Below are 24131 nucleotides of genomic sequence, written 5' to 3' on the forward strand. Positions count from 1 at the left end.
TAAGAAATGCAGCTTTTGGATTGGTGTAGTGCCTCACTCACCCCTATAGATACCGATGTTTGCTGAGGCTTTTTGCTGAACTTTCGCATTTTACAGGCACGGCCACTGTTTACAGGTACGTTACACGGAGCGGGTAACCGTGCTCGCTTACCCGCGCAATGAAAGCCAGAGGTGGAGTTAGCTGCGAGTCGTCTGCGTTGCGAGCGAGCTTTTACCAGAGCGCGTGAGGCGAAGTGGAATAACCGGTGCCTCCGGCACTGCGTCGTGGTCCGAGGAGCGCGTGTTATTAGATGCGAAGCAGCTCTTTGACTAACCCGTGTAACGCTGTCCCTCCGTCCGCACTGAGCTCCCCTTGCCGCAGGTGTTGGGGCGGTGCCAAGTAGGTCACGCCTTCCCTCGTAGTGCGCGCGCGTTGACGTCACTCTCTTCCTAGCCTGTCGCAGCTCGCCGCGTATCATCTCGCTCGCTTCACCCTCTCCACTGCTCGCACTGCTCTATCCCACTCACGTGGGCATCATCTCACCTGCGCCACCTCTCTACATCTGTCGGCTAGAAGAAGCCGCGAGTCAGCGGGTGCGCGCGCCTCGAGAATCTCGCGGCGCCGACAATGTGGAAGTGCGTCGCTGCTTGCCGCGCGATCGCGCCGATGGGCGGGACGCCGTCGCGGCATGCTTCCCGCTGGTGTGCTCGTACCTTGCCCGGCAGTCGCCGGCGTTGCGCGGGTTAGCGAAGCCGATCGCGTTCATGAATGGCGACGTCAACACCGACGAGGCGTGAGCCAGGGAAGCAGAACGCAAGCGTCGGCAGAGAAAGGAACACTGATCGTGTTCCAGAATACAGACGCCGCGCGGGTAACACCGACGAGACGCGAGCCAAGAAAGCCGAGCGCAAGCGTCTTCAATACGTCCCGCATCCCGTGTCTTTGCGCTTCAAACAAACGTTTACTCGAGTAAACGCTGCCCCGCTGCGGTGGTCTAGTGGCTAAGGCACTCGGCTGCTGACCCCCAGGTCGTGGGATCGAATTCCGGCTGCGGCTGCTGCATTTCCGATGGAGGCGGAAATGTAGGCCCGTGTGTTCATATTGGGGTGCACGTTAAAGAACCCCGGGTGGTCGAAATTTCCGGAGCCCTCCACTACAGCGTCTCTCATAATACTATGGTGGTTTTGGGACGGTGAACCCCACAAACCAATCAATCAATCAATCAATCAATCAATCAATCAATCGAGTAAACGCTACACCGAGTTTCGCTTCAAACTGTTCTTCCAGCACGCGCGTCGACGCGCGTTTCAATCGGGTCAACGCCATGCGCACCGCCGCTGCTTCGCATCCGGGAGGCGCTGCGAGCGCTCGATGGTGACGGACGCACTCCACATCGCCTCCGTAGATTTTATGCTATTTCTGCGGACATCCACCTTGGTATCCCTGAAACTTGGATTTATCGTCACCGCCAAGTTCTCCGCTTCGCCTAGACAACACTTTCGTCCAGGTGGGTCCAGTTTTGACAACTTGAGGGACGTCCTTCACTCCCGGCTACAACGCCGCCTCGCTAAGGGCTCTCAGCCCGGCGATGGCGGCCGCTAACGTGGTTACGGACTATGATCCTACCTCAAGCCAAATGCTGTCCATGGAGATTTCATCCTCCGTAAACACTATGCCATCAGAAGACGAATACCTCGACGACATGGTGAGACTGTGGCAACGCAAGCAAGCGAAATCGAAGTCTGCGTCTCAACAACAACGAGACGCCACGGCGGGCCACCATTCCCCAGCCTTGCAAGGAACGCCGGCGCGCCATCCCTCCGGTGGTGCGCCTACCTCTGCTCCGTCCTTGCAGCCAGCGAAGCAACGCAAGTGGCGTCCGCGTCAAACTCCTCGCCTCTCTCGCGACGACTACGTCGCAGTAGTGAAACCTCGCGTTCCCCGCGAGCTACGCACATTCGTCCCGGCCGATCGCGCGGGCGACGCCATCCGCAGCTACCTCGGCGACCGGACTACCACGCAAATTCAAGTGTGGCCAATCTGGGAACAGAACATCTTGGTCTGTAGCACCACCATTTTGCCTATGGCACAGCGACTCCTCGGGGACTTCCAGCTGCAAGTGGGGGATCAGCAGCTGCCCGTTCGAGGCCACGCCAAGGCACAAGGGGATACATGCAAGGGCGTCATCAACGTAAACCCTGCTGAAAGCCCGGAGAAGATAAAATCTGAACTGTATTGGCCTCGATGTACTATCCTTGCGGTCCGCAAACTCGGAGATTCAGCGGCGGCGGTGGTGACTTTCGAGGGCACGAAGTTACCCCGCTTCCTCTTCTACCACTGCGTGGTGACGTATATCCGCGCCTACAAGAAAACGGTCCCTGTTTGCACCAAGTGCGGTACCATCGGTCATCGACCACCTCAGTGTCCTCACCTCGCTCCAACCCAGTGTGCCAAATGTGGAACCCCCGCACCTGCAGGTCTCAATGCCCACGACTGCCACCCCAAGTGCCTCCTCTGCCACGGCGCCCATGAGGCTGGGACCAGTGGCTGCACGGCAAAATATCGAAAATATCGGAAACGCAAGCAGCCCTCAACATCTCCTCGAGGGACCACCTCATGTTCGTCACAGCCAGACAGCAGCACCAACCTGCATCATTCGGCTCCACCACTCCACGCCGACACTCAAGCATTCCCACCGCTCGAAGCACCAGCGGCGGTACCTCAGGTGAGGAGTTGGGCAGGGAAAGCTGCTTCTAAGCCTCTCTCACCCCCTTCTGTCGATCCTCCTTCTCCCGAACTTGCGGCCCTTCGCCAGCAAGTTGCGGCACTTCAAAAGCGAAATTCTCTTTTAACTAAACAACTCGAACTCTTAAATAAGCGACTTCAACCCCAACAACAGTGTACTGCAAGGCCATCCGGTATTGCCTCCTCTGTCCAGGCGGCTACGCCAGCTACGTCCAAGCTTAGTCCTCGCGCTAAGTCCACTCCCATTAAACCGCCGGTTCAAGCAGCCATGTGTACTCCAGCACTCGGAACCGGTGCACATCTACTCCAGAAGCTCTTGAGGCTCCTGGGGCACCTCAGGTTCTCTTGCCCCCTAACCAAACTCTCCCTAGCGAAGAGCGCACCCCGCGAGTAGAGGAACGCCTCACGCGCGTCGAAGCTTTGATTAATCACCTCCTCACCAGCTTCTCGGTACAACGCATAGTAGTAGAGGTTACCCAGGCTATTCAAGCCTGGGCAATCACCCAGTTTCAACCCAAGGCATCGCGTTCCCGCTCCTGCTCGGTGAGCAGTGACGGTACAGCTCCACGGCGTCGTCGTAAGGTGGCTACCACCACCCCGTCGTCGGACAATCCGGCCTCCGTGCCCCTCCCTGCCTCTGAGGATTCCGAGCGGGACATGGAGGACCAAATATAAAACCTAAGACAGTCACGATGGCTACCAATCGTACGTCCCGTTCAAACATTGTGTCTAAATTCGAAGTCATACAGTGGAACCCTGGAGGCTTAGGGAACAGGCGAAAGCGTTCACATCTTTCCCTTTTCCTCAGCTCACTTGGCTCTCAGCCGGCCGTCTTGGCGCTCCAAGAATCTGGCCCTGCTCCATCCCTTTCTGGATACTGCTCCTATGTAGGCGGCACCACCACATGCCTCCTCGTGCATAAAGCTTACACGGCGATACAGATTGACCTCGATCTGGATCTTCCTTACGACTACTGCATGATATCAGTGCTGTTTCAGCGGAGGGGCCAACCATCAATACATATCTGAAACGTGTACTGTCCCCCTCGCCTTGCGAGGGCTTCGTTTGCGCATCTCTTCCATCGGGCGCTGCGTATAGCGGCCCGACAACCACTGGTGATTGTCGGGGACTTTAATGCCCCCAGCCCTCACTGGGGTTACCACTACGAGAAGGCCCGGGGCAGAGAGCTCAAGGAGCTCATTTCCTCGCTGAGCCCGACGCTTCTTACCGATCCGGCACAACCCACACGTTCCGGCAACTCGGTCACGCGAGACACATGCCTCGACCTCTCCCTCACCCGTCACATCCGCGATGCTACATGGGAAAATTTAGGCGAAACCCTAGGCAGCGATCACTTTTTACTCCGCATTTCGTTCACACCGCGGCAGAAAATGCGCCAACACTGGGGCCAAGCCCGTCTCACCGATTGGACTCAGTTCAGAATGCAACCATTCCCCGCCGGCCTCTCCTCGACCGAATATGCAGCGTGGGCATTATACGCTCTTCATATGAAACAAGCGAACACTCGCACCCTTGCAACCTCTAATTTGACTCCTGCAATCGATCCACACCTCCTACATCTTTGGTACGCTCGCCGCGGGCTCATAAGGCGCTGGCAAACTCAATCGGAAACTTCGCGCTCGCATTGAGGCGCTCACTGCAGAGGCGGCCGCATACTCCGCACAACTTTCCGATGCTAACTGGGCAGACACCTGTTTGAAGGCTGCAAACCAGATGAGCTCTAAGAGTGCGTGGCGACTCTTTAGAAGCTTTCTCGATCCCTCCACCACCAGGGGAGAAACGCAACGCCAGCTCCACCGTGTTCTGCATGCCTTTCAGGGCACTACGGATGAACTCGCGCGAGAAGTTTGTGACCGCTACATCTGCCGCACAACTGATCCCGCAGGCCCAGCATATACGTATTCCGGCGCCCCTAACACCGACCTCGACGCCCCATACACGCTTTCTGATTTACGATTTGCACTCACGAAAATGCGACGGGGCACGGCCCCTGGACGCGACGGAATCACAGTATCGCTCCTGGCAAATCTTCCCGACCAAGCACACCTTTCGCTACTCCACCTTATAAATTCGATATGGGACGGTTCTCCGCTTCCAACGGAATGGACCACATCGCTCGTGACATTCATTCCAAAATCGGCAAAGTCCGTTAGTATTGAGGCACTGAGACCCATCTCACTTACGTCTTGCGCAGGCAAACTCATGGAAACCATGGTTCGCGAACGCCTTTCCGCCTACTTGTACGCCAGGAGGACCTTTGCCGACACGATGTTTGGCTTTCGCCCGCATCTGTCGGCGCAGGACGTCCTGCTCCAGCTTCAACACGATATCATAGAGCCGACTACTATGCGCCATAACGATAAAGCCGTGCTCGCTCTCGATCTCCGCGGGGCGTTCGACAACGTCAAACACAGCACTATACTCACTAACCTGTCTACCACAAACTGCGGGCAGAAGACTTTCAACTACATTCGCGCCTTTCTATCACATCGCACCGCCTTCATTCGCCTTAATTCTACCGAACACGGCCCGTACTTATTAGGCACGCGGGGTACACCTCAAGGGGCAGTCCTGTCTCCTCTGCTCTTTAACCTGGCGATGATGAACCTCCCCTCTCTTCTAAGCGAGGTCGAGGGAATACAACACGCGCTATATGCGGTCGATATCACAATCTGGACCAACACCGGCTCCTTAGCGCAAATCGAAGAACGCCTGCAAAAGGCTGCCCTTCTGGTGGACACCTACGCAGGTTCACGTGGCCTGGAGTGCTCTCCAGCTAAATCGGCGCTTCTTTCAGTCACTCCGCTACCGCCGCCTCAAATTTTTCTTCCGTCCGGGCCCGTCCCGTCAGTGCAAAATATTCGGGTTCTTGGCCTTCACCTCACATCGTCCTTGGATCCAAAGGGCACAATAGCAGGCCTCAGATGCACCAGCGAACAGGTGAGCCGCATGATACGGCGAGTTTCTACCAAGCGCGGTGGCCTCTGCGGGTCTCAGTACCTCCGATTGGCCCACGCGTTTGTGACCAGTCGCGTCCTCTACGCCTTGCCTTACCTTCGCCTGCGTCGTCGACACGAGCACCAGCTGAACGTCCTTCTTCGTTCAGTATACAAACGCGCTCTGGACCTACCTATTGCAACTTCCAACAGCCGATTCACGGCTCTGGGGGTACACAACACCTTTGCAGAGATGCGCGAAGCTCATCGCGTTAACCAAATCAATCGACTGTCGCAGACGCCTTCAGGGCGCCGTCTTCTACACAGACTTGGCCTTAATACGATATCTGACCAAGACCCTCTGCAGCCGGTACCAGAGCTCTGGCGTCAAAAGCTATGGGTGGAACCTCTACCCCGTAATATGAACCCCGACCTCCATTCTGGCCGTAGACTAGCACGCGCCGCGGCCCTTCATACGCGACACTCCGATCGTCCTGGTGTTTTCTACGTGGACGTCTCGGGTCCCTCCCCCTCGGGTCACTTCACGGCTGCCGTGATTACAGAGGGCAAACACGTAGATGGCCTCTCCTTTCGAGCAGACACAGTAACGCACGCTGAAGAGGTTGCCATAACTTTGGCCGCCTCTCACGGAGACGCTCTGTGGATTTCGTGCCGACCGGTTGTGCGCCCGCGCGCTCCGCGCGCTCGCGACCTTCGGCGTCATCGTAGCTCTGGCCGACTGGGCTGGCCCTACGTCACCTCCTGTCGCCGGCTGTCTTCGGTGACAGCGCAGCTCTGACCTACTGGACCTGCTCTACGCCATCTACAGACGCCGACAACATCTCTCGCAAGTGTACCCCGTCCTCGGACTCCAGTGACCGTTCTTCCATCTTTCCTGTCTCTCCTATCCCCTCAGTTTGTTGTTGCTTCTTGCCCCGCCGCGGTGGTCTAGTGGCTAAGGTACTCGGCTGCTGACCCGCAGGGCGCGGGTTCGAATCCCGGCTGCGGCGGCTGCATTTCCGATGGAGGCGGAAATGTTGTAGGCCCGTGTGCTCAGATTTGGGTGCACGTTAAAGAACCCCAGGTGGTCTAAATTTCCGGAGCCCTCCACTACGGCGTCTCTCATAATCATATAGTGGTTTTGGGACGTTAAACCCCACATATCAATCAATCAGTTGTTGCTTCTTCTTCCTCTTTCCTATACCTTTACTTCTACCCTTTTATCCCTCCTTACCCCCATCCCTTTGTGAGCTCTGTGGCGGTGTCGCTCACTGAAGCAGACAATAACGGGGCTCACTTTTCTCTTCCTTTCTCTTAAGAACCACTCCGCCGCCTCTCACCCTGCCTCACGCCCCATCCTGACGGACTCGCGCTCGGCCTGTTCTCAGTACCTTCAGGGTTCCATTGCCCCGCTGGCGGCTAGCCTACTACAGGCAGCCTCTTGGCGCTTTAACCCTCATCCCATTCGTATAGTCTGGACCCCAGGCCACTCGGGCCTGCCCGGCAACCGCTGCCCGCGCTTCTCCTGTCCGGGCCGTTGCCCCTCCATGTCCCGAGACGGAATCTGGCAATACCAACCTGACGCGCTTTTGCGAAATTTTGGCTTATTAGAGGTTTTTAGTTTGACGTTTTTGTGGTCCGCTCCGCTCCGGGAGCACCCGCGAAGCTGCAGCGGAGCGGCGGCCGATTTTCCTCTTTTAGTTATTCGTTGCCGGCAGCGAAGCGGACCTTTCTAGAGTGCCTCGATGCGCGCGCCAAGGCACCCTAGACCTTTCGCAGTTGCAGCGCCCTCTGGTCGTTTTCATCGGTAAACAAAATTAAAAAAAAAACATTTTTTTTCACGTATACAAAGCAAAACAATAACGTATAAATGCTCTTTTCATGAAGTATTTAGATATCCACTTTCAATGTATTAACCGCCTATTTTTTTGACAAAGAAGCAAGCTCTGACTTGATAGTAGCCGCTCAAAAGCCAGCAAGGTTCCGTTCCAGATCCATTGCAAGCATTCACTGTGTGTTGTTTGCGCATTTTACGCGTGTGTGGTGGCGGCGTTTTTATTTTTCACCGTTGAAACTGTGTTTTCGCGGCTTGCACTGGGCAGGTGACGGCGAAGCTGCAGCACTCGCGGAAAGCGTGCCGTCTCCGGAGGAAGCCATTTTGAAATGAGCAAAGTTGCTGCACGCACGAGAGAGGGCGCGCGCGTTGTCCCCCTTCCGCTTGCAAAAACGGCAGCGACGCACCGCGCTCCGCGCTCCGCTTAGGCTGCTCGTAAGCGGACCGTATTCCCCGCTCCGGTAACCCGCTTACGGCCTTAGCGGAGGGCGCATGCGCACTCGCGTTCCCGCTCCGCTTAGCTGCTAAGCGGAGCGTAACACGTCAAACTAAAAACCTCTATTACCGGGCTTCGCGCCGCCTCTACCCGGACCCCGCACGCGGTTTAGAGAAAGCGGACGAACGACTGCTACGCCGCCTGCAGACGAACACCTTTATCAGTCCGGCGGTCGCCAGGCACTTTTTGCCGGAAATCAATGGCACCTGCTCGACCTGTCATGTCCTCGCCGACACATATCACGTCGTAGCATCGTGCCCAGTTAATCCCGTCCCTTTCTCATCCCCTTTTCCTATCCCAACTAGAGAGGCTTGGGAGGAGCACCTGCTCGGCTGCTCTACCTTGGCTGCACAACGCTCTTTGGTGGAGCGCGCACAGGCAGCTTCCAGCTCCACTGGCGTCCCGGAATAGGGTCTTGCCACTCTAGCACGCCGATGGGCCACGTCGGCACTCTCTAGTAGACTTTTTCTGAAATAAATGTTTTTTACCACCACTACCACCACCTTCGCATCCCATCAGGGTTCCTCCCTTCGGGGGATGGTACATAGTTTTATTGCGATAACAAGTATGTGCACCCTCTTGGATGGATCTTGCCGCCGGCGTTGACGTGGGCGTCGCCGTCACTCATCGTATATATGGTCGCGGCGTGAAGACAGAGGTCGTATTTGAAGACGCTGAGAAAACAGCAGCAGGTCGGTCTTTTTATTAACCGCGCGCGAGAGAGAGTTCCTCGTCTTTCTCGTTGTTGCGTTCTGCATAAGAGCGTGCAGATGCGCGTATGCGCTGTCGCCTTCGTCTTTTTCGCGGGACGCACGTGACAATATATACGTGTCTCTATATATCAAAACGCAAGAAAGAAAAGAAAAAATCCTGAAAAAACTCCGGCGCGCAGAATCGAAGGAGGAACCTCTGAGTCCTGAATGAGAGGCGTTAACAACTGAGACACAGAGAAGCACTTCCTTTAACGTTCAGACGGCAAGCTATTTATATCTACCACTTAACGGTGGTGATAGGCGTCTCCGGGGGAGGGAGGAGGGGCTATTTCGTTTTCAGCGTTACCAGCAAGACGTCGCAATGAGCGCACGTCGCCACATCGTCACTGCTCGGTGGCGCGTGCTCTCGTCTTCCACGCGCACTTTGCCCCACGGAGAGGAGAGAGGTGGACGCTCGCTCACGCGCCCTTATCTCGCGGTGGGGAGGATGGTACGTTTTGGCTGGCCTGTGGCTTTCACCGGAACGATTCTGTTGTAGTTACCGGGTGCACAAAGATCACATCAATCGTCGCGCAGTCTTTGCGAAAAGAGCGCGCTTTTCAGACAGTGAAGTAACCATTGAGACGCCTATTCGCGTTTATCTGTACCTGTGAGTACGTTTCGTGCGTTATTTGTGCTTGAGAAACGCGGGACATGTTTCGATCTGCTTACCATGCATTCTGCGCTTGACCTTCCCATTGGACCATTTGTTGCTATCGCGTTCATTGCTTCACCTTTGCGTATTATTTCACGTTTCATCTCTCGAGTTCTTCAAACTTTCTTTTTTTGTTGTTGGGGCAATGATTTGTCCGCAACGTTTGCGCTGTGCCTATCTAAGGAAGCTTTATCATATTCCATCCTCTTAATGTTCAGAGTTTAATCGGTCGTTACAAGTTTGTTTCGCTGCGGCTCCCTAAATAAACAAAAGAAATGGCAGCATATCCACGGAGTGAATGATGGAGAGTGGGGCGAAGAATTCGTCCGTCCATTGGTTCTTGCTTCCGCCCGTCCATGCGTCCATGCGCCCGTCTATGCGTGCATCTGCTCGTGCGTCCATCCCTGCGTTCGTCTATGCATCTGCCCCCTGCGTCCGTTCATGCGTCCATCCATGCATCTGTCCGTGTGTACGTTCGTCCATCTATTCAACACTCCAAGTACCACCATCTCGCATCTTTTCATCATATATTACCCATATAGAAGCACCGCCATCTAGCGGACATTCCAAGGACTAAACGAGAGGTGGCACACGCACACTTTCTTACGGCTTGCGCTTCGGGTATACTTCTTACCGTTAACCACCTCGAGTTCATGGTATATACTAGTTCACTGTATTCATGACACTGCGGCCCAACGCTCGCTAAAACTTTCTAAAACCAAGGAGGTTACGCCCAGCGAGTATAACGTAGCAACATTTTCCTGTCAGATAGTGCTCAATGTACATACCAATGGCTGCTAATGGGAAATGAGAGACAGGAGAATTCGGCTTTTACTTTCTTGCGTCTTGCGCTCTGTATCTACTTCCCACCTTTAACCACCTCGAGTTCATGGTATATGCTAGTTCATTGTATTCGTGGCACTGCGGCTCAACGCTCGCTAAACCTTTCTAAAACCAAGGAGGTTACGCCCAGCGAGTATAACGTAGCAACATTTTCCTGTCAGATAGTGCTCAATGTACATGCCAATGGCTGCTAATGGGGATCCCAGCGTGCGCGTTAACTAAAAGCCGAATGCTCCTGTCTCTCATTCCCCATTAGCAGCAATTGGCATGTACATTGAGCACTATTTTTATTGTTCAACAACGCACAGAAGAAATCTCTCACCGGCACCACCTTGGAGGTCAAAATGTTATGCTTGTTACTCACTACAACGGCTACGAGGGACGAACGGGTGCCGCTATAAGGAGCTTTGCCCCTAACATGTAAATATGCAAGATGTACATATTCATATTTTATTTGTGTCTCTTGTTTACCTTGAAGTATTTTTGTGGTTGTTTTTGTATGAACCATCGAATGTACATGTTCTTTAACGTCATCTCATATCCATGTTCATGTAAATGACGTCTGTTTTGTCATCATCGTTAGAGTATATATCTAAGAAGGAAATGTTCTGTTGAGTGTTATTGACGTGTGTGCCAATAAATTTTTTCTAAACATAAAATAATATTTAATTGTCCACCCACCACTACAACTTTCATGGGCGCTGGTATATACACTTTAGGCAACCCAAACAGCCGGTTTATTTTCAGTCACAGATGGCGCGCATTTCTTTGAACATTGCTTTCTTTTTTCTCTTCTGCCAGTGTACTGCATGGAATTTGAAGCCGTGCCACTTGTGTTTGGTTACTTGCGGAACGCTGGTTCGTTGAAGGCTATAAATACCGTTAGTCCCACAACTTTGCCGGCTCGGCGATATCAGGCACTCAACGCACTTATTATTTTTTTTTACAGATACTGCGCGTCTATCTAAAGGTCACCGTACCTTCTCTTAAACAAGCTGGGCGTGAAACAAGAATTGGAGAGAAATAATAAAGAAATCTAAAAAGAAAGAGTGGATTTAATAAATGTTCGCGCTATACCGACCGAATCGCACGGGCTCCCGAACGACATTTGTTTCCTCCGAGGAATTATCCGTGCATGCTGATTACGAAACGGACATGTCTCGTTGTGTAAATAATCAAGCAGCGCCTCGATGCCCGTATTTGTTGTTTCTAAACGCGTATCGCCGCACATACTTTTTTCCTTTCGCTTGGAACTCGATTATTCGCATATATACATTTCGATCAAACGTTTCATCTGCGATGTACGCTGTGTCTTAGATGATCAACATTGCAGAGAGCGCATGCACGCGTTATCCGGACGTTGCATGGAGACGGGGTAAAAAAAGTTTTTCGTTTGTTATTTCGGTATCGTCTCGATGTGCTGCGCTGGTTCCGCCAAACGTATCATGGATATGCGTGTTTACATTGCTTCTTGCTGAGGTGCGTTTGCGTTCTCGAGGTGAGTAAAGGTAATCTCGCGGGAATTCTTTCTTCGTCGGACGAGATGGCGTATAGTTTTTTTTTTTCCAGGTATATGTACTCGGGGAGAAAAGGCCGGCGTTTGCCGGCAGCGTGTACGCGTTGTACATGCGCAATGAGGATGATTTTGTTTTGACATCTGGCGGTAGGTGTTCGCGGGGCTATTTCGGTATCTCGCGCCGGTGGTGTGCTTGATGCCGCTTATACATAGCCCCGGAAATGTCGGGATTACAAAGAAGGAGAAATGTATTAGAAGTGAGAGGGCGGGGTGCGAGGGGGGGGGGGGCGACCGACGCTTTTCAGTATAATCGATTGCGAGAGGCGAATACGTGTGCACCTATCTATACAACAATGACTCGCCGTGCCCTTTGATCCAGGCCCTCCGATCCGTGCGTTAGAACTCTTCGGCATGCTGTTCGAGAAAGGAACGATTCGTTTCGCAGGCTTGCGGTAAACCACGCGCCGCCCGTGTGGACTTAGTTAGTGGTAAACAGGCAAACGGATTGAGCTCGAGTTGAATGCGAAGGCCACCGCATATGGATGCACGCTGCAAGTTGAGACAGACAGGCGCAGATGGATGGACGTATGTATGAACGGACAGTAGGGGCAAACGCCCCTATACTTGGCATACGCCTGCTATTGCTGCACGTAGGAGCGCGCTAGTCACCACTTTTATGTTATTTCTCTGCTCGGGTGATGATACAGTTTGAGACGGGACATTAGGGGCGCGTCACTAGATTCGGTCACTATGAATTGACACTGGCTGTGACTATATACACATCACTTATCTATTGCAGTACACAACGACGATCACCGACGTGTTCCAACTCGGGCTATACAGCTGTCTGTGCTGGTCGGCCGTCCTGAGTAGCAAAATAACGTGCCAGTACGTAGCGTGGCCTTGTTTACGTACAGGGCTCAAAAACTGATCGTGTGTTGCCGTCCATACCATGCTTGGAATAGAAGTCGCTTGGCATGCAGGCCCGTATTAACGAGAGCTCTTACTATAGTGCCAACAATTGTGGTGGTGGTGGTGGTGGGAAACTTTGTATTTTGAACTAAACTATAGAGTACCTGTGCGCGTTAGTGGCAGTCCCTATAGTTCGGGACGCCGTTGGAGATCGCCGCTGCTCGGGCGCGCGCCACCAAGGAGTTTCGTATGTTGTCTGCCGACGAGACGTATAGTTATGTTTATGTAAATGTATCAGAACTACTCCTGTTTGTATATTTACAGTAGCTGGTTTTACTAAAGTGATTGTAACTTAAAACATACATTGATGTTTTTTTTTCTCATTAGAACACCGTAGTCTACATAACTACTTTTGGTAATCGCATTGTATATACCGTGGCTATATAGACTTGTTAGATGTTTTGCCCTGTCACTACTGCTGTACGGGTGACCAGAGCTTAGTCAAGCTGCGCAAGTGCAGCTTTTTTCTCTGGTCCCCTATTTTCGCAGTGACAATGCGCTGTATTGTCTGAAGCGAAAATAAAATTTGATTTGATTGATTGATTGATTGATACGCGAGAGAAAATGCCGCCATTATATTGATAGGTGCGTTATGTATAGCTGCATGCCTCCACGGAAATGAAGTGGCGTTAAGTGCAGGAAAACACTCACTCACTCTCTCACTCACTTCAGCTCTCATTACACCAATGATGGAATAATGACACCGGCTGCGTCATTGTAGAAGCCACATAAAAGACGGCCAGACATTACAATGCCTGACAGGCGCTCGACGTTCGCTGCCTAAAAGGGCAGAGAAATTACGAGGCGAATTAAATGCAAAAAGACGCTTCACCGTCTATGCACTAGCCGGCATTGTTTTTCTAAAGAGATGTGTATGTCACGAGATAGTTAGCACGAAGAAATAACCAACGGCGCGTTCGTTACTATTTTACGTTGACGTGCGTATTCCCTCCGCACATTGAGGAATCCAGAATCAGCTGCTCATCTTTGGAAATATCGCACGCGTATTAAGTTGCGTCGTAGTCGGGCACGTACTAAAAGGAACGACATGCTCCCGAAGCGTTCTTTTTAAGCCTACCGTTCCTTTTGTTTTTCTCTTCTTTTTCTCTATCCCATTTTTCCATTTCAAGCAACCTGTCGAGTCGGTGTAAAACAAAAAAAAAAAGCATTGGGGAAGCGGCGGCTCTTTCTGCCTCTCGCACTCTGCTGACTTTATGCGGAGGATCGTAGTTTTCGTCTGGCTCGTGGCCAGACGCTGCCGTGTATAGAACCCGTTGTCCTTTCATTATTCCTCTTTTTTTCTCCCTTTTCAATTCTTTTTTTTCACGAAGTTTCGGTTTTATACGTTGATAAGAGCACGTGTTCAGCTGCCACCACCGTGCTACGTGAAAGTAGTTATTCGCCTCGCCGTGGTTTAATTGTACGCATGGCTCGCGTGGTTCCGTTGTGGTTTCTTGTTCACGTATATAGCCAGCAGAAATTTGATTTGTTATAACATAAGGGCTCTAAACAAGGAACAAGAAACAAAAGAGAGGGAATACAAGTACTTATAGATAATGAGTAGGTTACACATAAATAAGAATAATTATAGAAAAATGGAGAACCATGCTAAAAAAACATCTACAAACTCCAGCTAGACAATTATTTCAGGTACACTTATAAATAGTCTATTTCAGCCTTGTGCAAAGCTGCTGAAGGCAAAAGTGTCACCTAATTCCTTGAAAAAAAAATCATCACATTCACATGTTGCTTGATCCTTAAATCTAGCCAGTACCTCAGCCCAACAATCTGTCTGACATTGAATCCCACTGTTTGGTTCAGAAGAGTGAAGTTGTTCTAATCTTTGCTAGACACTAAATGGCGTATCACAGCCTTCTTTGGTGAGACAGCTTTTCCTCAACCTTTGGCAGAATAGTTCAAGCTCTGACCTAGTAAAATGTTATGTAACTGGTGAAATGATTATGTAACATAGAAAGCAATTGCATATTCATAAGAATTTCATGTCTACTGCAGGATGAAGGCTTGCATGAAGATATTCCAATTCGCCCATGCTGTGCAAGCAGACTGCATGCCATGTCTATAGCATTGTCAATTTTGCCACTTGATATAACTCATGTTCAAGGTTCTCTGCGTGACTCTTTTCTGAGCATGTGTGCGTTTGTGAGTAGACATATCTTTTTGCTCATGTGATCCTTTTTTACATCACGGTAATCAACTGACACCAGAAGTAGCAAGCTAGGCAACCAAGCAAACATTTCCGGGAATCTTATTAAACATTGCTATATCTCTGTCTCCGCCTATCTGGTAAATATACCACAGTGCCACACAGGTAGCACCTAACTAAGTCATACAACAGGCCGCCAAGTGTGCTTCAAGCATGGCCTCTGCCTTCAGATTTCACACAGAAAACTTCCAGAGGTTGTGCCTGCTATGATCGTGCAGAAAGCAAACGTTTACAAATATTTGTCCAGTTTGTTACTCTCTTCTTAACTTACTCAACCGGTGAAGCACTGTAGTATCATGCAATTGATCAAATGACACGACCTGTAAATTCAACGCAGGCCAAGTGTACGGCACACTATCAGTTAAGTACGAGTAAGAATCGCGAAATCAGCACATTTCTTACCAGGCTCAACACCGTCCCCCGCTGTTAACTCCGCGTAGGCCGCCAGGGCATCTTCTTCCCTGTTGTCGACGCGACGTTTCGCTGGCGGTCGGGCGACCGAGTTTCTTGTGGCTCTTTTTTTGATGTCGTCGCGTTCAGCGAGCTGTCGTGCGGTTGACGGCGGTGGCGTGTAGCCGCACTCGCGCGCTATGTCAGCCGCTTGCTGCAGGAGGTCCTCCAGTTCGGACTGCTCCTCTTCTGTACCGGAGCTATTGCGGAGCCAGTAATCACAATTTTTGTCAATGGGAAAGAACAGTACATAACAAAGTTCAATACGAGACGCACTTACCTCTCAATTTTCTTCTTCTGATCTCGCAGAAAACGCAGGAGGATTAAGTTAAGCCTTTCCCTGACACTGCGAATGCTGAAGCACCTGCCGAGCACCTCGGAGAGCCGATCGGCTATCTTCAGCCACCTTGCAGGGTCAAGGAAAGGGTTTACATATAATACCTCCTTTACTAGAGCGATGTCATCGCTGAGAGTAAATCGCTTGCGCCCAGACATCGATTCCGCTGATGACAGAGCGAATGTAAACAACGTGTTCGCCGTTGGCGCTTCTGCTTCGGCTTGTCTTGACTCGGTGGCTTGCTCCGGGCCGTGAACGTAAAGCCTATCCGGCGAGTAGTTTACATTACGTAAAGGTTCACGTTCCGTAAAGACTCGCGCATGCGCAGATTCTATCCGGTATCCGGTAACACGGTAACGTAAAGAAGTATACGTACAAGCTAAAACTCCCTAATGCTTCGGTGTAGGCCGGAACAACCGTGTACGTTCTCACATCTATTAGTGTAAGTCCTCTCTCTTTCTCTCTTTTTGGCAGCGTTCGCACCTCCTATACCGCCTCTATACTCATTGTCAGGCACTCTTGGTTAGGCTTCTAGGCATTGGGCTCCTTCCTGTGATTAGAACGGAACACGCGTGCAACAGAGTATACCCCGCCATTTTGTCGGCGTGCTTCGTTCTTAGGGCGGAGCTTCCAATGTTTCGATAGTAAGCATTTAAAATTGAAAATGAAGTTGAATAAAACTTAGAGATTGCAACCGCTGTATGCGATTGAAAGTGCGGAAGACTCGCTCGCTGTATTTCGTGCCGACCGGTTCTGCCCCCGCGATCTCCGACGACAGCGCAGCTCCGGCCGACTGGACTCCCCCTACGCCATCTCCTGCCGCCGACAGGAGCTCTCGCTGAGTGGTGCCCCGTCCTCGGACTCCTGCGACCGTTTCCATCTTTCCTGTCTCCTCTTTACTTCCGTCGCTCGCTGTCCCTGCGTCTCGCTCTCTCATTTTTCTCTCTATATATACCTTTTAAACCTATCCGTTTAATCCCTCCTTACCATCCATCCCTTGTGAGATACTGTTGAGGTGTCGCACTCGGTTGCAGACTGTTACGGGGCTCACTTTTATCTTCTTTTCCCTATAAGAATCACGTAAGAAGTGCGGAAATAATAGGAAAGAAAAAAGAAAGGAACGCTGGGGTATGAAAATACTGCCCTCTATTAGAGGTATAAAAGGGGGTAGGGGCGGTTGGTAAGGGGGCATGAGCCGAAACCATGTCTCTTGCAATCTGTGCTTATTAGTCTTGGATAACTATAGGGATTTAGTCGTGGCAGTACGCACTAACCAGCTCCCGCTCTACAGGGCAAGTCCACATACTACGCTCCGAAACGGCGTTTTAAACCAGTAGCCATCATGACTGTATAAGGGGCGCTGCCTAACACCCACAAAACTAAGTGGGCAGTACGCGTACAAACTCTTCCACAAATACTTGAGTAGACCGTAATACGGCCGCTTCCCGCGATATGGTTTGATGATATGGAGTATATTCGACGGCTTAATGCACACGGAAAATATCAGTTCTGCTTATAATGACGGGTGTCCATTCGCTCGTCCACTCTGTATACACTTTGAACTCAAATAACTGCCAGTTCTTCTCTTATACTTTATACGTTCATTACTTTCCTCGAATGGTTGGTTGCACGGCGCTATTAGTTTGTGCTTTAAGACGTCGAACCCTCAAGTGAATCCACCAGCCATTAGTCTATTGAACGGTCTCGCAGGAAAGACTGCTCTACAGGTATGGGAAACAGCTTAATTGTCGCAACTTTTTTCCACGTGACAGTTTTCGCCTTCTCTCTAGCTCAGACAAGAACGCGTTGTTTTTGGTTTTAGTTGAGCGATAGTACAGCTATAGCTGGTCGCACGCAGTATGAAAATATCCGTTTAAACAGATTGTTTATTCAAGCAGTCATGCAATTGCTGAAGGGAGGTGTTAACTGGCCCTTCCTGCAACAAGGAATAAGAAGAAAAAAAAATCATTCATTACGCGCCGGCACGAGGGCACCATTTACCATCATGCACCGGCTTGTTTTCGTCCGAGCAACGCTTGGTCTGAGAAAAGAAGTGCTGCCATTAAGTTTTCCTTGCGTGCGTCGATCCTGTTTACATCGTGCCGCCACTCTCGATCGCTGAATCATCTGTGTATAACGTAAGATGCATGTTTCCGTGGGATATATTTTGTTTTTGTTATTCGTAAATAAACAAGAAAGCGATGAACCTTCCGCGCTGTCCTGCAACGTGGAGGAAAGCCCGTGTACGCATACTGATATTGTTTCGCTCTCGCGTGGGAATGGTCGGCTGTTCTTGATTAAGGAACTGCAAACTTCAGCGCCTGAAAACAAACACATGAAAAATAACTGGTGGCCTCATAGGTAAAATTAAGGCTGACGAAGCTTGCCTTGAGTGCGCCGATGTTTAATTTTTTTCTTTCTTTCTTCTCGATAAAAGATTGTGCACGTGTCTTGTCAAAACCTGCATGATCGCCTACACGCCCACGATCTAACGGGCTTCTATTTTCTATTGTTGGAAGACGGTCACGTAAAATTACGTGCTTGACGGGCGCACCTTCTGTGCGGCCTCATTTGTGTAAACTGCTGTAGGCCCGTGTGTTTAGATTTGGGTTCACGTTCAAGAACCCCGGGTGGTCGAAATTTCAGGAGCCCTCCACTACGGCGTCTCCCATAATCGTATGGTGGTTTTTGGACGTTAAACCAAGCACACATATTATCAAATCATTTGTGTAAACCCAAATTTCGTTCACTTGCCGGCGCCCGGGTTTTTCGTGAGCTTTCACCTCATGGAAGCAACGCTTAAAAAAAGGTATACGAATACGGAATGAAAGCAATCGCGATTACAAGTTTGCCCGAAAGACTTCGATAGAAAGTTTTCGCGGCGTCTCTGAACAAGATAACCTGTTCAATGTTTTTTTTTTATTGTGGTCTACGTGCAGTCGAGAGGTGAATCATAGGTGATGACGCAGAAAGGAAACGTTTATTGTTTCGCCGTCGTCTGCACGTCGACGTAGCTGCTCTTGTATTCGGGCATGTGTATATATATATATACGATGGCTATACACGTTTTGTTTATATTCGCTACTGCGGTACGTCGCTACTGCGATGATTCGTCGCACGTTGATTGATATGTTGTTTTGGTGTCGCCTGTGCACACCTTTTCACAGATGGCTCCCAGAACGCCGCCATAGTGTCCTCTGCGCAGTGGTGAAAATAGTCGTGTGAGACCATAAGATGTACTGCCGAGGCAGTCACTCCCGGGCCACCGTCCAGAAAGGCAGCAGCTCAGGGGAAGATAGATTAAACCCGACGAGATGAAAAAATTCGTGAACACGGGGCTGTCTCTGGAACCGGCATTTCGACAAGCAGGCCCCCCTTCTTTAAGGCTGCCATTGCCCGAATTCCACACCTTTTAACCTGGAGCTGCTTCTTGTCTCCTGTGAAAAAGGTCTATAGACAGAGCGTATAGGTCCTGCTGGTAATCTGTTTTACTACTATATCGCACGCGTTAACAAAACAAAGGACTGAAGAAGGACACGCTGTGTCCTGTCATTGTGCCGTGTGTCTGTGTCGTTAATATGTCCTCTGTTTTGTTTACTAGTGTACTAAAAGAGGGAGAGAAGTGGTTCTTTATTTGTAGATGGACATGATGGCACTATTTTCTGCAACCCTTGCGGGAGCAAGGATCAGCGCCCTTTGGGTATAGGGAAGAGGGGATTAAAGATGTGGTCTCTACCTACTCATGCAAGGGGGGGGGGGGGCACCCCTGTCCTCGACTGTGGCGTTCGAGAACAAAGACCAACGCACGCGTACGTGGCTGATTCGGCAACGCGTTTTCGAGGGGGTCGCTAATATATATTTACCACAGCCCAGAGGCGACGATGGCGGACGCAAGGAGGGAGCCGCCCTTGAAAAAAAGTATAGATGTGCTCGCCGAGTCACGAGAAACGTGGCGTATACGTTTCACGCGAGGTTGCACGAATTGAGGTCGCTACGGAAGTAATGATGATCGCAATCAGATGGAGCTGCTTGCGTTAACGACTCCGACGATATGTTTTTCGCTGTTTAATTTTTTTTGTGTGGTGATTGCGCATTTGCTCCTTTTATACATTAGAAGATAGTTAAAAAGAAATCGCACGGTTTGTCTATTTATTTGTTTTTTTCGCTGACAAAGATAAATGGATGAGTTGTTGCCATATTCAAGTGTTGGGACGACGGCTACCCCCTTTTCCGTTTTCTCTTCATGATTAGAAGTTAAATATAGAGCTCTACTTCTTTTGCCATCTCAACTATGAGAGAAAGGGCGTAAGAAAATGCGTGGAGAATTGTCTGCGTGAGTACATCTCTCCCCATTCTCCTTTCCCAGACATGACAAAGATGAGAGATGGGGGGGAGTAGTGGAAAACCAGGAACCTTATTTAAATTATGTCCTGTTTGCTTCCCTCTCCTTGGGGAAGGGTGAACATAAGGTATATAGCCTTAGCTTTCGTCTGAAATCTTCTTTTTTTTATAGAATTGATAAAGCCGCTCTCTCCACGCTGCAGTTGGGCTGTGCCGTGTTTCCTTCCAGAAAACGGGGCAACTTTCCTTTCCCTCCCAGTGTAACACACATGCGCGCATGCACACACCTCGTCGGGACACCCTGCACTGCGATCGGCATGTCACTTTTCATTCGCACATAAATAACTATTTGCGTTTCGCGGCACGGCATATGAGTGATTCACATTGCCGCAAACATAAACAGTTGTCGTGTTGTGCGGGCTGGCTGCATATACATGTACACACATTCCGTGAGATTACATGTCCCGTGAAGGGATGATCACAAAAGCATTTGCGCCACAGCGTCTCTGTTAACGTTGATAGCTAGCGTTCGATTCACCGCTACACGGTAGCTCCATTTAACATTCGTTTCGGTGTGCCTGCTGGCCCGGCATTCATACGTTATTCTGTGCACATTCATTTACGGGCATCAGTTTGCTCATCTCGTCATGCATGGATGGCGTGCCGACTCAACGGCTGTGTACGCATCGTTGTTATACGTTGGAAGCGCCGAGACTTGACGCGGGTGGGCGTCTCCCCGTTTTTGTGCACGGAGGAGACTGCGGCGGCACGTGTGTTTTCTCACGCTTCGCGAACCGATGAAGCGTTGTCGCGCGGATGGAAAGAGTCGTCCTTGGGAGTTTTCGAGGATGCTTGTTGTTCCATTCCGCGCTTGTTTTTCTGTGTGCGGTCTCGTCGCCCGCGTTTTGTGGCTCACTCGGTGAAACCGACGGCAGGATGTGTACAGTTTTACACGGCGGGGAGCGCAGCTCGAAAGAGAAACGCTCGGCAGTCGTTTATCCGTCAGCGTGGCGCGCAGTACGAAATCTAGTGAAACTTTGGACGCCTTTTCGTAACCAGGCGTACAGATCAAATAGCTTCCGCGTCTAACGTTCATGCCATCGTGGCAATAGTTGTTCAAAGACATTAACGTTGAACGATCGAAAACCGGCCTGTAGTGTGTAGACAGCTAACGATGCTTGTGGAGACATATTGTATTTATAACCGCGTGTATTAGGCGCACGAAATTAATGCTGCACTAACTTATCACCATTATTCAGATAAGTAAAGGCGCAACGTGTTAAAAACGATATAAATGTTAATCGACAATGAAGAATTGTTTTGAACGGAGGGGGGTCTGACACCCTCCCTCATTTAGGAATATTTGTACGTGTGTTAGTATGGGCGCGCCATATATGTACGGAACAGTTCTTGGATTAGTATCCAATACCGTGTAAAAGTCGAGGTTTAGTACGTAATTGGAAAAATAACTATTGCATTTACGAACACCATTATTATAGGCGTCATGTGATGGACATTTCCTTCGCGAAGTGAAATTCTCGTTCTATTTTTACCGACTCGAATACTTTTGAGGTGTTCATTTCAATGAAAAGTGTCAATACTATCACAATCAAAATGTCAAATTGTCTGGGGTGGCTGAACGGCACTACTGACGTGTAGGGTTTAAAAACTTTTTTTTTTCTATTGGCAGTAATAATCCTGCAACACAAACCGTGTCTATAGTGTATTCCGGTTGTGTGAAACGTCAATTTCGGGTCAGCGTTGTTAATTTGGAGTGGACGTCTGTGATGTAAGGCGCAGGTTTTCCGTATAGTGAACACGTGTCGAGATGTGCCCGTAGGGCGCGGTGTGCAGTGTCTATAGACCACCCGCGTCGCGACAACTCGACAGGTCGGCTTCGGCGAAGGTGTACGCCTTACTCTACTACACTGGAGAGAGTTGACAACATTTACGAAGATTTGTCGCTTGCATATGGAGATCGCTTCCCCAATGTTTCTTGAGCACCGAGGAATGGATGTTCTCTCTGTTGATCACGGGTGCCAAGGACTGGCGATTTGGCTCTATAGATAGACCGAAAAACTGTATTGAAGTGTAAATGCAACAGTTCTAGATCGTGTACGGCATGCGACTTGGACACATCGTATTGTGTGCCATTGTGTTTGTGCGGGCGTGCGGCATGTGTGCTGCCGACGGCATGCGGTGGGAATAATCGATGTACGAAATTCTGCGTGTTAGACAATGCGCTTGCAGGGAAATGTCATCTCGTGACATTTCCTTGAGTACTTAATTGCTTAGATGGTTTGCCTGCCGCATTAAGTGTCGTTTCTGTTATAGCGTTCGTTGTACCGTGAAAGTGAAACGTCGCCTAAACGCAAAATGCTTTCCTTCGGGAGCGATGACGAAGGCGTTGGTGATCAACATTATTGTAGGACTGGGCCAGCCGACCTGGAGGTAAGGACACTGTCAGTCTGCGGTGGTGTTGGCATGCTTGTCAATTGGCTCGTTGACGAACTCGTGGGTTCGGCTCGTGTGAGAAGCACTGTTAGTATAGCGAGCGTAATGATGATAGTGGTGGTAGAAATGATACTGATGGTCGCGGGTTTGAGCCCGGCGGCGGCGGTCGCATGTAAAAGGAGGCGAAATGCCAGGCTCGTGTGTGTGTGCGATGTCAGTGCAAGTTATAACGTACACCAGATGCGCGTCATTACCGGAGCCCTCCACTACGGCGTCTATCATAATTATATTGTAGTTTTGGGACTTGAAACCTCAATTATTATTATTATTATTATTATTGTTATTATTATTATTGGTATGAATGATAGTGGCGCCTATCACTTGGTCTACCATGCCCGTATGACTACGCAACTTGTAGAATGTATCCCAGCTAACTCAGTGTCAAGCTAACTTGAAAGATTATTGAAGGAAAAGAGAGAGAAAATAAACACACCGATGAGATTAACCGTAAAAAAAAAAATTAAGATTGTGCTAGTTGCTTCACGGAAAAAGAATATTTCACTCGCTCGCAACTAACTTTTTTCGTAAACGAATATCGCAATGTATACGTCTCCCCTCTTCCTCCCATCTCGCAGTTGCCCTCTCATTTTTTCTTTGGATTGGAGGAGAGTACACGAAGCAAACACACACCGTGTTCTAAAGAAATGAGTCGCTGCCTCTAAAAAGACAAGTCCACCTATCGAGACGCCGACTTCATCACCCACTTCCTGTTTTATGAATTTCTTATCGCAAGCTTCCATCTTTCAGTTCTTGCCTTTTTTTTGAATATATACCCAAGCCACACATGCGCAGCAATTTCACAACATACAACACCACCGCCATTTGACTCTGCCAGGGCACGTTCTAGTTAAAAAAAAAAAATCTAGCAGAGCTTATCGCAGCATTACATACTTATCGCTAATACATATATCACTTTTCCTTTCTATATATCTATGTAGTAAGCAGTTTTTGTTGCTTCTGATATTCCTTGTCGTTCCCAGCTTCTTAATTCTGATCTTTATAGATCTTGATGTTTTGTTAGCCAGCGCGTCGTTCAAGCGGGTGAACGTTTCTGCTAACACTGTATATATATTCACCAACTATCAACTGCCCAGATTTATGGTTACCTGTGTAGTCGAATTGAGTCACATTCGAAAGCGATCACATCTGATTGTTCCAGCTCGTTGCATTTTTGCCAATTATTTTTTTTTCCTCGTTTCAAACTTTCGGCGCAACGGAGTGAAATGAGCGCGCCCGCCCGTGTTATGCACAACGGGTTCTCTAAGAAACCGCATCCTTTGATGAGATGGTGTTAATTTCTCTACGGCTTACTGAAAGTTTACACCCTGTCACATAAGAGCTATACATACTTGGCCTGAAAACAACGTCACTGATGCGCAATTGTCGTGCGAGCTTCGCGAGCTTAGGCAATTATAGAAAAAAAAAACAATCCTTGGGAACAATGGAGAATAAAACTGATTCTCTCTCTCTCCTTGGTGACGCTTATCAATTATACTTAGACGACTTTGGCGGCGA

At 49.9% G+C, this 24131-nt stretch overlaps 1 protein-coding gene across 3 annotated transcripts in view; it reads left to right on the forward strand.

The window, feature by feature from the left end:
• LOC119188214 (5'-AMP-activated protein kinase subunit gamma-1-like) overlaps nucleotides 1-24131 on the forward strand; it is a 383279-nt gene that overhangs the window by 29405 nt on the left and 329743 nt on the right. Inside the window, exon 1 of one of the 3 annotated variants that reach the window (XM_075895073.1) lies at nucleotides 22464-22553. The exons of the other annotated variants lie outside the window; for them this stretch is intronic. Coding sequence (XP_075751188.1) covers nucleotides 22479-22553 — 75 coding nt within the window. The 5' untranslated portion in view covers nucleotides 22464-22478. Of the gene's footprint in view, nucleotides 1-22463; nucleotides 22554-24131 lie in introns of those variants that run through there. 3 annotated transcript variants of the gene reach the window in all.

This window comes from Rhipicephalus microplus, chromosome 1 (genome assembly GCF_043290135.1).
Source record: "Rhipicephalus microplus isolate Deutch F79 chromosome 1, USDA_Rmic, whole genome shotgun sequence".
NCBI classification, from domain to species: Eukaryota; Metazoa; Arthropoda; class Arachnida; order Ixodida; family Ixodidae; genus Rhipicephalus; species Rhipicephalus microplus.